Source organism: Triplophysa dalaica, chromosome 6, assembly GCF_015846415.1.
Source record: "Triplophysa dalaica isolate WHDGS20190420 chromosome 6, ASM1584641v1, whole genome shotgun sequence".
Taxonomy (NCBI): Eukaryota; Metazoa; Chordata; class Actinopteri; order Cypriniformes; family Nemacheilidae; genus Triplophysa; species Triplophysa dalaica.
This window is the reverse complement of record NC_079547.1, coordinates 16,596,495-16,611,694: the sequence shown is the minus strand read 5'-3', so window position 1 is coordinate 16,611,694 and position 15,200 is coordinate 16,596,495. Positions and strand designations below refer to the sequence as shown.

The 15,200-nt window shown below is 35.7% G+C and overlaps 1 protein-coding gene across 8 annotated transcripts in view; it reads left to right on the top strand.

Annotated features, from left to right (window-relative positions):
* Positions 1-15,200, top strand: part of lrp8 (low density lipoprotein receptor-related protein 8, apolipoprotein e receptor) — a 141,348-nt gene that overhangs the window by 78,150 nt on the left and 47,998 nt on the right. For 5 of the 8 annotated variants that reach the window (XM_056750051.1, XM_056750046.1, XM_056750048.1 and 2 more), the window contains exon 4: positions 5,334-5,465. In XM_056750051.1, coding sequence (XP_056606029.1) covers positions 5,334-5,465 — 132 coding nt within the window. The remainder of the gene's footprint in view (positions 1-5,333; positions 5,466-15,200) is intronic. The other 3 variants (XM_056750052.1, XM_056750049.1, XM_056750045.1) reach the window with 1 other exon arrangement.

Here is a 15,200-nt window from a genome sequence, read left to right as displayed (position 1 = left end):
CTTTAAGTTTGTATGGAAGGGTAATGACTTACTCAATTTTCACCTGCATCCAACTAGCACCCATTTATGTGTCAACGTCAACTAGGGCTAGTGGTATAAATATACCGCTAAAATGCATAATAAAGTGTAAAACACAACAGATTTTTCTGATCAGTGTACATCATGGTACTGTATATAAATAAGTGTATAAGTATTTAATATAAAGTAATTTAATCATTATTAAATCAACTCATCATCGTGCATTTATCAGAATTTTGATTTATGTTATGTCTCATTATTAGGTAGAATTTGTGTCAACAGAAGACATGTGAATCAATGGGATGAAACTGGTAAAACCACCTTGGTCCCGACTTTAATCTAGTTTTCAGGCTTTGTGTGTGGCTCTGTCAATCAGATTTCGCCAACTACACTGTTAATCTCTGTGTGTGCTGGTGTCTAAGCATCTATAAATGCATTACTTTCATTACATGGAAGGGAACATTTTGATGTTGTAAATTATGAATAAGGTGAGCGCTTGGGTACTGGTTTACAGATGTTTTGGTATGTCGCTTAAAGGAAATAGGCAAATGAGTAACGGGTCACAAGTGCAGTGCTGAACGTTGAATTTGCTTCAATTCACAATCTTTCTGATTGGTACTTAATAATTTGGTACACAGCAAACTACTGTCATCTTGCATATTAACACATTGTTTGTGCTATGCTATTTAACACATTATACTTCACATTTTGTTTTATAAATAAATTGGACAACATGAGTTAAAACAAACACAAAATGTGTTGTCCTAGAAATATTAGAGAGGTTTCTAGTTAAGGACGACAAGACAAAGAATAAAAAAGATTGTGTTGTTTTTAACAAAACCGCTTTTTATATTGTACTTTACAGTCTTAACCCACCAATATGATCCGGGTACCTGATTTAGTACTTATAAAGTAACCATTACAATGTAGTTAAAATTACATTTCATGACATGTGTTATGTTGATGTGTGTGAATTTAAGCAGTCTGCCAAGTTGTAAAGCGGAAAGTGAGAGAAATAACAAAGATATAGGTTTGGGATATCAGGAGTCGACTCTGAATCATGGGAACGAGTCGTTTGTCGTTCTAATTTCAGTTCCGGGTCAGATTTGTGTCACTCCATGTTATTCCCGCCTACTTTTCATTTGCTACACTGCATGCGGTAGACCAAATCACAGCAGACTAGACCATCTGACCAATCAGATCAGAATGGGCTGACAGAAAAGAGGGGATTCAATTTTTTTTTCGAACAAATCATTTGAGAGTCAGTCAAGACCAGAGGCATTGAAAGAGAGAGTCGCTTTAACTCTCTTGAATCCAATGGAACAGTTTTTTCAAAGCAATGGTGGTTCATGGAGGCTATCAATAGTTCCTAGAAGTTTCTAGTAACGCATTGAGCTGTGGCTAAACAGACCAACTGAGACCAATATAATTTTTTAGCTATTTAAAGACGCATGTCATTTAATGAATAAAATAAGAAAATAAAACATTTGAAGAGAAAACATAACTTCCTGGAACTTTCTCAAGGCTCCATGAATATTAAACTTCCGTTGGCGCAACTCTATCTCAATGGCTCTGGTCCGTACGTAAGGTAACAATAATTGCCTATTATTGGAAAATTGCCTATTAGAAAAGTGTTTTTATACGGTGTATGTACGTACTTTTGGACACTCCATGAACCAGAGTAGTGCCTTAAAAATCACAAAAGATTTACTTTTTTTAAATAATTAAGCCACAATTTACAGTTTATTGAGGCTAATTTACATAGAAAATGCGATATTTGCACTGAAAAGTATTACAATTGCTGTATTTGTTTTTGCGGAGCAGCATAATTCAGTGAATTTAGCACATTGTTAAACTAGAACACTGCTGTGAATACTGAGAAACAACACTTATGTTTTGTGATTGTGAGTGTTTTGTCTTTGAATAGCCAAAATCTCTGGCATTGTGATGGCAAACACAGCTAGGGCTGACTTGACTTGACAGGTCTGTATCAGTGGATCAAAAGGGCTCTCCAGAAAGCTGTCGATAAGCACATCGATAGAGCTGGCTCTTCTCTGCGGGCAGAGTGTGAGCGTGTAACCGTCAGCATTTGTGATAAAGATGCATCCATTGAACGTCCGAAAGGCTCATACTGTGATTAACAGTGACCTTCTGAAGGACTAACAAACCTTAACTTTTCACAGGCAACTTATTTGAACTCTTTCTCTTCTGCTTAGTGTAACTCTAATAGTACAGACAGGGGTCAGTCCAGGTCAATGTGCTTTTAGCAATGCAGGTTATCCGTAGAGATACAAATGAAATGAAGAAATGAGAAAGCAGTGGACTAGTGACCTCTCGTGCTGAAATCTAGTGTGAATGTGCTGATAGGGATTCACACTATTCTCAACGTTCACATGTGGATGTCTTTTTATGAAACTGATCACTCGGACAATATTGACTGAAACTGCAACTCTTATATAATGTGGTTTAGTGAGAAGCTAATGATTATTTCTTTAGGCTCACTGAAGCAAATCTAAGAAATTTAATTTCCACATCTTAGATTAACCACGTTACACCGGCACCAAAAAATGATTTATTAACATTATTAGATAAATATGTTAATCTAATCTCATCCGCTCCCAGCGATTCCTCCATAACTTCATTTTCCCAGGAGGAATTGGATTGCAGTCTGGAGGATTTCTTTTTACTGCACAGAGAATGCGGATTGAACTTTTTCCTCCTTTTTTTCGTATAAAGAAATAAACACATAATGATCATAGACCTTTATTAGGCAAATACAACGTGATGTTGATTGCGCAAGTCTACAAAGGTAATGTAGATCTGTACTGTATGCTGTCAGTCAGGTTACTAGCATTCTTTGAGTTTAGGACAGCAGACGTTGCTTGATTATGCAAGACCGTCTCTAACCATCAAGAAAATGTGTCAGTCTATGACCTTATTATACTTTTAGTGGGAATTGACCAGTGACTCCTCCTGTCTCAGTGAAAGCGATGAGCTCACCACTTTCTTACAGTTTCATCCGCTGAACATTCATCTAGCAGAGTGAGTCATAATGTGTTTGCTTTTAGCGTTTCAGAACCAGTTTATAATCACAATTGTTTATAACCAGTGATATTGCTGGTAGAATTGTTATATTCTAGCAAGACTTGAAGAAATGCTCTAACAGTAGCTGCTAATCAATATGATGCTGAAATCTAGAAAGCAGGGTCATTTTTAGCCACTAAAAGACAAGTTTATGATTTGAAAGAGCAATTTGTAGATTTTAGCAGCATCTAGGGGTGAGATTGTGAACTGCAACCAACGGCTCACTCCACCCCTTCCTCTCCTATTTGAAGCACTCGGTCTCATCAGCTCATCGGTTCTCAAATCAGACGTCAAGGTTTAGTGTGATTTAGTAATTTAGTTTAAACATATTTCCAATGTATTTTATGGGATTACACCCCTACTGTTCAATAAAATGTGTTTTACAAGTTTTTTATCTGCTTAAATTAAACTCATACGCAGTATCATTGGCACATCCCGCTAAGGGTATCGGTGATCTGAAAATGCTGCAACCGGTTCTTCACACGCGAACGAGAACCGCTCCGTATTAGTTGTTCTTGCTCATCCGTTCTCCCTTCACACCACCAGATCACTTCAGTATTGGACTCACTGAATAATAAAATGGTTTATTGCGAGTCAGATGAACTGTCAGACATGCTAGAAAGTGAGTAAAATTCAAGTAATTTGTGATTAAGTGCTTAGTGGAGACGAGAACTGTTTTAGAAAAATTCAGTCCCATTTGGGGAACTGGATCGACCGGTTCACAAGAAAGATTTGTTCGCGAACCAGACATCACAGTTGTCGTGTTTTCGCTTCTTTGTGGAATGAGATAGCAGTTTGTCCGTTTAGGGCTACTGTAGAAACAACATGACAAATTCCATGCATGGGGAATGTTGATCAAAATAGCTCATTCTAATGTAATAAAGACATAACGCTTCATTACGTAAGGTCTTTATACACCTCTGAAGACATAGTTGTGTATATTATATTGCATTTATGTCAATGGATCCTCCAAACAATTACACATTCGACATTTAATGATATTTTTCAATTAAACATATACATGAATAAATGTAGTCTTTTTGTGTACCGTCTCTGAAAGCAACATATTTCTAGTTTTAGACATTTCTGTTTTGTTTTAGCTTCATGGTCGATTCTAAGCACCCTGTTAAGCTATGTATAAACGATTAATAAATGATAACCTGTGGCCACTTTAAGTCCTATAGCCAAATATGTAGTATTTAGAAATAAGTTGAAATCTACATTTTTTTTGTGTGGACCAGAGAGTACCAAGAATGAATGGGTAGTGCCGGAATGCCGGAAAGCCCTGTGGGCACAGTAGTCTTTAAAAAGAGGACAGAGAGCATATAGTGGAGATAACAGAAGACTGCGTTTCCCAAGAGGCCTTGCTATCTCTAGCAGTCAGCCAGTTGGTTAGAATAGGTCATTCAGTATATTCAGACACACATGCTGACAAAGCCAAATACAAACGCACAGCAAACTGTTCAAACAAACCCAGTCTGTCACATACCTTTCCCTAGTCACACACAAACAAGCCTTTCAATGTTCGTTTAAGCTTCAGACTTCAATGGAACTTTTTTCCTGTCAGTCTCGCCCCTCAGCTCAAATACAATATAGCTTCCACAGATGAAGGCTGTGCCTCAATTTTCAGAGCCACAATGGCTGTCTACTGATGTAAAGATACCTCAAATGAGATTCACAGCTGTCTTTTCCCCATTTCTTGAGAAAAGGTTTCACAATAGGTGTATGATTATAGATAGGGTTCAAGCGACAATCGGCCAGAGACACGGATTTTAGGTGTCATAGAAGGTGAGAAGGTCTTCATAAATCTTCTTTTATAAAGAGAAAATAACTCAAACGGCTGAGAAGAATGGGACTGAGAGAAATCAGTCTTGGGAGTATTGATTTGTAGTTTGGTTCCTAGGCGTGTAGAGATGTATAATTTATGGAGCAGTCTTGGGAATGCTGTGTGATATTGAAAGAAACTTGAAAATGTTTCAGCGGGCTTCGGATTTGGTTCACAATGTGGCCGGTGGAGATGTTTTTGTGTTTGGTACAGTTGTATATCATGAAACTTATTAGGACTTCTTAATTTGTTGGTACACAATGTATTCACAATATAACACATCACAGAGTACTTTATTGGTTTATTATAACAGCTGCTATGAGACAAATTTGTATTAAATTGTATTTTTATTCAAACTAAACACTGAAATCGTCTTTTAACGTTGATATTTATTTTCTTTCTCTAGCAGGTCGGCAGACGTGTCCACCAGAGAAGTTCGATTGTGGTGGCACAACAAGCAAGTGTGTGTCGATGTCATGGCGCTGTGATGGCGAAAGGGACTGTGAAAATGGAGCGGATGAGGAGCAATGTGCCGCAGGTAAGCTAAGGGAGAGAGAAAATATCTAAATATAGGTGCTGTCTGGATAATGCATAGTCAAGGTTCAGTGCTGTATCTGGTTGGGTTCTGTGTGTATGTGTGTGTTTTAAAGCACATTTAACACAGAGATGTTTGATGTTAGCTTAGATGACAGTCCTTTCATCATTTTCTCTTGATGTGCAAAATCAGGGTCATTGTCAGGGGGAGAAACAGGAATGTTGTCCCGGGCTCTGCTATTGGTGTATGGGAGACCATCTTTGTCCCCATGAATATCTATGTAGGATATATATTATAAAATGCTCTGGGTCTTGAAAAGTGTGAAACATTTTTTGGTTTTATACAATACATAATTGATTCTTGCATTGATAGATGGCTTTGTGTGTGTGTGTGTTTGTTACCGTTCTAAATTCTGCGAACTAGTGACATTTCTTCCAATTTCCAAATTAAATCTTTGTTTTTATGAGCATTTATAGCAGACAATTGAAATGGAACAAGCTAGCCAAAACAACTAAAAATATTCAATAATTGCAGATTTTGAATGCTGAAAAAATGTGTTAATACTCATAATTAATCAACATAATACTAATGTTTTAACATGTATTTTATAATCGGTTCAAAACTAAAATATGATGGCATAAGCCTGAATTTTTTACACGTCTTTGGTGCATCTTTGAGTCTTTCACATTGCTGTTGGGCAGCTGTGACATTCCTGAGGTTTGTTTTGTTGAAATTTAATAGACACTGGACTGGAATTGCCACAATACATGTGAAGTGATTAAATGCTTTTTTTTCATGGCTGTAAATGAAATTGTAATTCTGTTCATTTTGCACATGCTTATTTCTCTCCCCTCTTTCGCTATATCTTTCACACACACACACACACACACTATTCTGGCTGCCAAAGGCAGATATTCAATTTGCTATAAGATTATAAACTCATATTGATTTTACTTTGCTCTTTGACATGCAACCTATAGAAGCATTGATTCCCCAAATACTTTCCTTATGGAAGGATTATGTATCATTCATTTGGCTTTTTTACAGCCTTTCGGAATCATTTTTCTCATAACAAACTCCTGATGTCCTGCCGAAGGGGTCAGCGATGAAAGACATGAGGCAAACTCAGCATTTTACACTGTTTCAAGTGTGCAAATCTAAAGCAAAGCAGTCTGTGAATTAGCAACAGCACCACAGGACGGCCTAGAGTTTAATAATTTCCCATAGCTGGACTCACGCCACTGTCTTAATTAAAAATAAAATCCAGGAATTGTAACATAAGTAAAATAATTTTGGTGTACCTGCATTTTGTATTGCTTTGGTGTAGTTACAAAGGTTTTGACTTTTCTCACGGTCTATGGAAATTTACCATATGTCAGAACTGTATTCAGTCTTAGTCACCCAAGTACAAGTTAAATCTCTTGTTCTTGTATGAACTTCTTTCTATAGTTAATCTGGTTTTATTGAACAACATATGCGACTTTAGCTCTGGCTTTGATCATTTTTCATTTTCGAACTATTAGCACTATGATTAGCACTATGACGGCCTTTGTTTATCTCAGTGGATTTATAGCTGCGATTTGTATGTCCTGCGCTCAAGCGTTGATCTGGAAGATAAGAGCCTTGTAATGACAATATATTTCACTGCTCTCCTGATTATAATTGATTTTCTGCCCTTTGATGTTTCAACTTGTGAGTTATATTACTTTTTTATGGAATTGTAATAATCTGCGGGACCACTCTTTTTGATTTATAATTGAAGATGTGAAAGCATGGCTTGTGAATACATATTACTGTTAACACTTTAGAAGAATCAGGTTAGCACAAAATCACAGTTCTCATTTTCCTATCTGTCACCTGTACTCTATTTGAAACGGAAGCAAATCAGTAAGATGTGAAACGTTAAATAAATTAATGGAATATGTGATCTAGCTACAGTCAACGTGTGATGCGAACAAGCTACTTTGTTTAGCCTATTTGAATTTGTTTATATTAAAGTGCAAAATGGTATTCAGGCTTTCAGAATATTGTTAAGACTATAGAATTCTATGAAGCAAACGTTTTATTTAGTACTTCTTAGTTACATTCTTATAAATGTTTTAATGTGAGAACAAATCACAGTACCAATTTACATCATTAAGTAAGAATATGAACTCTTATTATCAGCCCAAAAAAGTGCCAACAAAAACAACAAAAGCATAAACTGAATTAACCACAGAACGCTGTTTAACACTATCCACATAATTTATTCAGGTTGCGAAGGTTTCTGCGAAGTTGCAAATCGACAATGTTCATCATAATATTTGAAATTGTTCAGACTTGTTAGAACAACGTTGGGGGAGCATTGTTGGTCTAATGACATTTTTATGCAGAGTGATTCATTTTTCTTAGTAGCAACTCAGAAAGGCCCTATGTGCTAGATGAGATATTTTTACAGTGCTTTATTAAAAATATTCATTAATAATGTTTTAGTGCTTTTATAGCTAAATGGGGTCAGAAGTGCTTTTAGTGATGGTTCATCAGACCGCACACACGCATGTAAAACCTACTGCACCCACACAGGCCTTTGCCGTTGCTATAATGGTTGAAAGACTTGCATAAAACATTCCTTGAGAGCCAAAAACATGAACAATATACTTTCAAACATGGCGTTGCCATTTCTGTTCTTGCGAAATCCATCTGAAGGAATCTTATAAAATGAATTGTACGATCACATTTATCTTCAGATATTAGCTTGTTTTGGAGCTAGATCGATTAAATGAGCTCCTCCCTCTGCACTCTGATTGGTAGTTGTTACATTGCTCATTAGCATAATGTTTAAAGGTGTTTAACTTTGTGGCATCGACAGCTCTTCTTGAAAAATGCATGACTTAATAACTACATTTATTTATTTAATGATTTATTTATTAGATATTATTTATTAGAATGATCTTGCTTGCTCTATAAACTCCATGCACTGGGCTGTGTTTTACCTTTCTGTGATTTTCTTATTTGCGCATGTAAAGCTGCTTTGGAACAGTGCACATTGTAAATAAACTTGAATTGCATTGAATTATGGTTGCTTTGAGTACCAGTCTGAACACACCGATAAGGGTTATATGTCTTTCCTTTTCAGACATGAATGACAAAGGGAAACGTATTTTTGAGTTGGTACCTATCAGCTCATCTAGTGTCTGTTGAATGCTCAGTGTTTATGTTTTATGTTATAGTATAATTGGAGCTTAATTAGCACAGTGTGTTTTGTGACTCGCAGTAATATTACCCTTGAGATCAATGACTCTCTTTATCTTGTTCTGCCCCCCCACCTCTGTCTCTCATTGTACATCCATAGCAATTATTGTACTGCATAGACACCCACCTGAATCCTGCAGACCCATCAGAAACTAATTAGGGGAATACTAAAATACACAAAACAATAAAAAAGAGATTAAAATGCGAAATGTGTGAAACTTGAGGCAAGATGAGGCTACTTGCATAATAAACATTTGAATTGAAACATAACTATTAGGAGAATGTAGAGTATTATCTTACCCACAAGAGAGAATTATGTCATCATTTACTCATTTGCATAATTTACCACTTTTGTGTTTCAAACTCGACTTTCTTAGTTGCCTTATCTTTTTGTTTATTCAACTTTTATGACACTTGCCGTATATGTTCTGTGTCCTTTTTGAAGTTTGAAAGCACTGTATTTAATACAATTATTTGTTTATTAAAAGTCATCATGGGGGTTGAATAAAGCAAGGATTTGCATTTTTTTGGGACTAAACATTTCTTTAATATCTTATACTGTACAATGAGACAATAGGAATTTTTGACCAGCTCATAACATGAATGTAAAGTTACACTTAGCTCACTGAGGGTCAAAGCATAGTCACATACATATAAGGTAGCCTAAAGCGCTGAAACGCAAGCGTGTTTACTATTCTGAGTGCTGTGAACTCTTTCTCTGTGTCACTAGCTTGGCCACAAACCAGACCTTTTTCAATCAATTAAGATTGAATGGAAATTGCAGTCAAGCACTGATGCGTGTAATGTCGATCATTGCCTTGAGATGACTGCAAGATGATCAGATAAGAGAACCGATGGAGGTTTGTGGAAGTCTGTGCTTAGTGTGGGTGGATTTGAAGTGCACAGATATGGATAAAAAAAGCAAATAAAAGGGAGAAATATATAAAACGCTGAAAATATGTGCTTGCACTAGGAAACCAAGGTTTTATAGATGCGAAAGAGATCGCGTGTGGGAGTATGTGTGTGCACTGATGGAGGTGTGTTACCCTTGCTATTCTTAGTAAAACTACAAGAAACGTGTTCTTTGTGTAGTTAACATAATAGTGTGGGTGCAAAACTATTGTGTATTATGTAGAATAGTGTGGGTGGGTGTAATACGTTTTGGCTATAGTTACTGTATGTTCAAAATTCTAGTGAGCTGCCTATATGTGACTGTGATCTATGGCAGCATCCTAATTTCATAAAATCTCAGCTTAATGTTTTGAAATGCTTTGAACTATTTTCTCAAAGGAGATTCAGAGGAGCTCGACTAGCCTCCGGAATATCTGTTAATCTTATTATATCAGTAAACACGTGATTATCACAGACAGCTAATACGATTACAGAAAATAATAACCGTCATTTTGACACCCATGTAAAATTGTGATTAAATCACTGATAGTCCAGTGTTGTAGAACATGGAAGCTGTTTGACAGATTTCACTGTGCCGTATTGTTGCAGATTTGTGGCTCTTTATATTCTGCGTGTTTTAAATCTTATGAGCTTTAATCATAAATGTGCTGTCTGATACATGGGTTATTCTTCAATTGGGGTGGCAAATGAGAGGCAGAAATTGTACAAATGCTTGCTTGTTTACAAATGTATTGTTATGCACTTCAAATTAGTTTATGTGCTATATCCATTAAAATTGAAGCTTAAAAACATTTTGATTTTTAGATCATTTTAATCGAACACTGTAGAAACAACAATTTTTATTCATTTATTATTCATTTAGTCTGTGGTGTTACCTGGAAAGAAAGTAACACCACAGAGAATAACACCACGGACAAATTGGCCCAATTCCAGACTTTTCTAAAATGGAGGCTGTCATGATGATTTCAAAATCAGGGGACAATTTTTTTTTTTATTAAAATATGTAAAATCTGCAAGTTATCAAAATAACACCACAGACACTGATAAAGTGCTACATATGAAATTGTCAGAAATGTAGCTCACTTTAAGAAAAATAATAAGAAAGAATGTACTCACCATGCACCCCTGAGATCAACTACTTGCAATGACCTTTAAACACAGAGAGGTAGTCCAAATAGATTTCCGCCTTTTCTTAAAGGGTCGATATCCATTGTTGTTACACCACAGACATGAATTTGGGGAACGCCACTTTTTTTAAAAAACAATTTCATGAAACTGTACATGTTAAATAAAATCTATATTCACAATATTACCACTTTATTTGTGTTAAAAATTATATATTGTTACAATTACATTCCATAATATCTCTCTGAGGTATGGCGGAAACAAGCATATTTTGTTACAAATGCAATCTCACAAAAACTCAATTAAATATGTATTTTAAGTAAAACATGTTTACCATTAATAGTGCACAAATTGTGTTTATCCTACAAGTACATTTATCAGACATTTGATAATTTATCCATATTTAATTTACTTGAACTGTTGTAAAGTAGTGAAACCACTTGCCACCACAAATGAAGAATGACCCACATGTTAGTCCCCTTATTGAAGCATGCAGGAAATTGATGCTCTTTTGTTACTGATGTTACAATCGTAAGAGTTCCAGCAAAATTAGCTTATCATTTACTTCTTGATGATACCAAAATTAATGTTTACTTGCTTTGAATCCATCCATTCCCTAGTGATGCTATTAATCTTTATGAGCTGATGTGTTTTGTTTTTATATTATGTAATTATTGGCGTGCTTTGCAGTGTTATCTTCATATGTGATCTTCACAGAGAAGCATTTGCCCTTTTAAGCCAGTCGGTTATTCATATGGGTGAGAATACAGGCACACAATTGCACACGCTGAGGTATTTGCACCCGTGTAATGTCAGGCGTTATGCTGAACTTCTTCTGTCCCCTGACAATATCCTGATATTTCTCTTTCATCTCTGCTGTCATTTGCTTATCCACCCAGAGGTAATACTTCAACCCTGGTGAACATATAGCGGTACTTCTACAGGTGTGAAAATGTCACTCCTCTAGCCGTAAACAGCTTCTGGCTCGGTGCAGAGAGTCTTGTCCAGAGTTGTGCTCTACAAATAAATTTGTTTCAGTGAGGGGTCAATCTTTTTCTTTTATAGAAGTTCAGACCATTTTCAATTGCTGTCTGACTGTCGTCTTCACATTAACTAGTTTTAAGGGCTGTTTGCACATACACATACAAGCATAAATTTAAGAAAAAAATTTAATTTGAAAAATAGTAAACATTTGTATTTCATTTCTATTATTGGTAAACATAAATAAATACATGTTAATATTTCCATAATATGTAATCGGGTCAAAGACGTTCAGATGTCCCCATTAAAATAAATTTACAAAAGTGATTCTGTGTCCATAGAAAGCAGATTTAATGTAAGTAAAATGTCTACTTTATGGTTTCGACTAAGTTTTTCGAGAATAAAATGTCAAAATTTGGTTAAAATAATGTTACATTGTCATTAGTGTTCCTTTCGTATACGAAAATTATGACTAAATATCGTTGTCAACGAAACTTTATCACATGACGAAAACGAAACGAGACGCAATGTAAATGCTGGTCATGTGATGATGACTATAATTAAATGTATAATGCAATTTTGTTGACGAATAAAAACGAGACTAAATGTAGTTTACAAAATAAAAACTATGCCAAAATGTCTCTTCATTTTCGTCGACCAAAGCGAGACGAGACGTAATGTTATAACTTTATTTCGTCTGATGCTTTAACCTAGATGCGGAGTGGAATCCTTTTTTTTTATGTCATCTGGCTGTTCTGCATTCTGAGTGAATTATGTGCACAGTTTAACATACAACACTTCCTAGAGACCCGTCAAAATAAAAATCCTGATAAATTGAACACTCAGACGAAAATTCTTTAGTGAACTATTAGTATTTGCTATTGAAAATTGTAGTCCCCTTTTAGTCATTTTATAAACACTGTAAACAGTACTAAAGTAAGTTCAAAAACTTTTTTACTGCAGTTTATTATAATAAATGGTATACTATAGTATACTACAGTAATTTATTTGGACAAATATCCCACTTTTGTATAGTATAAAAAGAAAAACAAACAAATTAGAAAAATTAAATCAAATTTAGGTACTGTAAAAATTATAGGGCCCTGATTTATCCATCTGTATGTACCAGTGAAGATCTTTTGTCAGTTACCTGCTTTTTCATGAAGAACTGTACTTGCATCATTTTTTTTCATGATGACAACTGAAAATGTATACTTGTGCTCCTACTGTTGGACTAAAGGACAACATTTTATAATTAAAACCTAACCTAAACCCACACCAAACCCCTACCCTAACCATACCCTAACCATAACATACCCCTAAAATCAGAGGGAAAGATAAGCGAAAAACAATGTTCTAGAAATACCTAATCCTAGTTGGAAGATTACATTTAAAATAAACTGTACATTTATTTATGAAATCTGATTGGTTGATTTAAATGTTGTCCCAGGGTCAACATGATGTTGTCATAAGAATATCAACCACTTGGCCAAAACAGGAGAGCCCTTAATTTGTCACACGGCTGTAAAAGCCTGCAACCACCATTTGTTGCAGCTCGCTCTCATTGGCAATTGCAGGTATCCCATTGGAGCTAAATTATCTTTTTTGCTATTTCTTCTTGTCCCAATGTTGTACCCTCAGGCACTGTTGTCAGCACAGGGGAAGAGTTTTGAGACAAAGCACCAGAGTGTTTAGTTGCCTCAGTGTTTTTGTGGCAATCCATCCTCTCTCAGCTGAGTGTTTTGGGGATACAGTATCTGTCACCCTGGAGGAGAGAATTCTGTCTAATGTGAGGTACTGTAATATTACAGCTGATGGAGCAGAGTTTTGAACGCACCATTAACTCTGAGGTGACTGTGCCACAGGGCATTTTTTGAATGTAGCATGAGCCTCAATGCTGAATTTGCCTTAGGTGGTTTGTTTTTATAGATGTGGGGTGGTCATTGAAATGGTGTGTAATATTTTGTGTGTACGAATGGTGAGAAAGTGTCCTTTACAATGGATAGAGAGAAGTGTATACTTTTAAATGTGGGTGGACAAACGTGCTGTCAATCATTCTTAGGCTAATTTGTTAACTTTGTGAGTCTCTGGTGCTTTTAAAGGAATAGTTTACCCAAAAATAAAAACTCTATCGTAATTTAGTTGCCGCCTTGTCATTTCAATCCTGTAATCTCCGCAGAACACAAAATAAGTTATTTTGAAGAATGTTGGTAACCAAACAACGGCGGTACCCATTGACATGTATTGGAGTGAGTGGGTACCACCATTGTTCAGTTACCAACAATTTGCAAAATATATATTTTATGTGTTCTGCAGAAGAAAGAAGAGGGTCAGTAAATGATGACAAAAATGTATATTCCTTAAAACAACAGTGGCAGATGGGGACAGGGTGGAAGGGGTAAGGGACGTATACTGAAATTTATAGTACGATATGCAAGCCAACTTTTTAAATGTATGTGTGTGTTTTTATTGTAGTAGTGCGTTGTAAATGTACCTCATTTTACATTCAGTTCCGCTATAGATTTTTCTTGCTTGCTTGCTAACTTGCTTGTATGCTTCAAGGTCATGTGGATATTTCTAATGTAAAGCTTATCTACTATCAGTCTGTGGTTTGATTAGGAAGTGAGTAGTTGATGTTGGTCAGTTGGATTGAGTTAACCTGCATTGAGCTTTTTCTTACCCCTCTTTTAAAATCCATTCAGTATTGTCCTTGACATCTATAGGAGATCATATCAAAGTCCACACAGCAGAGATATTTCAGCAGACACTGAATGACAAAAGACACCATCTCAGACATGCATGTGTATGTCCTTTGGTCTCAGTAGATAATTTTGCACCTTTTCCCATTTAAAATGTCCTAAGAGTTTTTTCAATACTTTTGTGTGGTCCAGAACAAATAGTCCAACCCAAAGCCCATTGATGAGCCATGCTAGTTGTCTTTGACCATCTGTTGCGATGACCAGATATATACTGTACATGCTCAAAGTAGATATATATTTACAATCTTTGAAGAGTAGTGGGGTCCTTTTCCATACAAAAAGTATAATATAGCGTTATGACTGTTACTATTGTATAACTCGGGTTTCTCCTTCAAAATATGGATTTTTACTTTTTTATACTCATTTATCTGAAAAGTAAAAACTCTAGCGGCCTTGATAGCAAATTTCATCTTAACAAGCTGTGTCATTTATGAACGATGAGTTAGGAGACAAAGTGTAATATGTGACCCTGGACAGCAAAACCAGTGTTATGGGTACATTTTTTCGAAATTGAGATTTTTACATGATCTGAAAGCTAAATAATTAAGCTTTCTATTGATGTTTGGCAGAGATACAACCGTTTAAAACTCAGGAATCTGAGGGAGCAAAACAAAATATTGAGAAAATTGCCTTTGAAATTGTTAATCAGAGGCACTGTAGCAGGCCATCCACTCACAAACATTAAGTTTTTATATATTTAAGGCAGGAAATTTACTAAATATCTTCATGG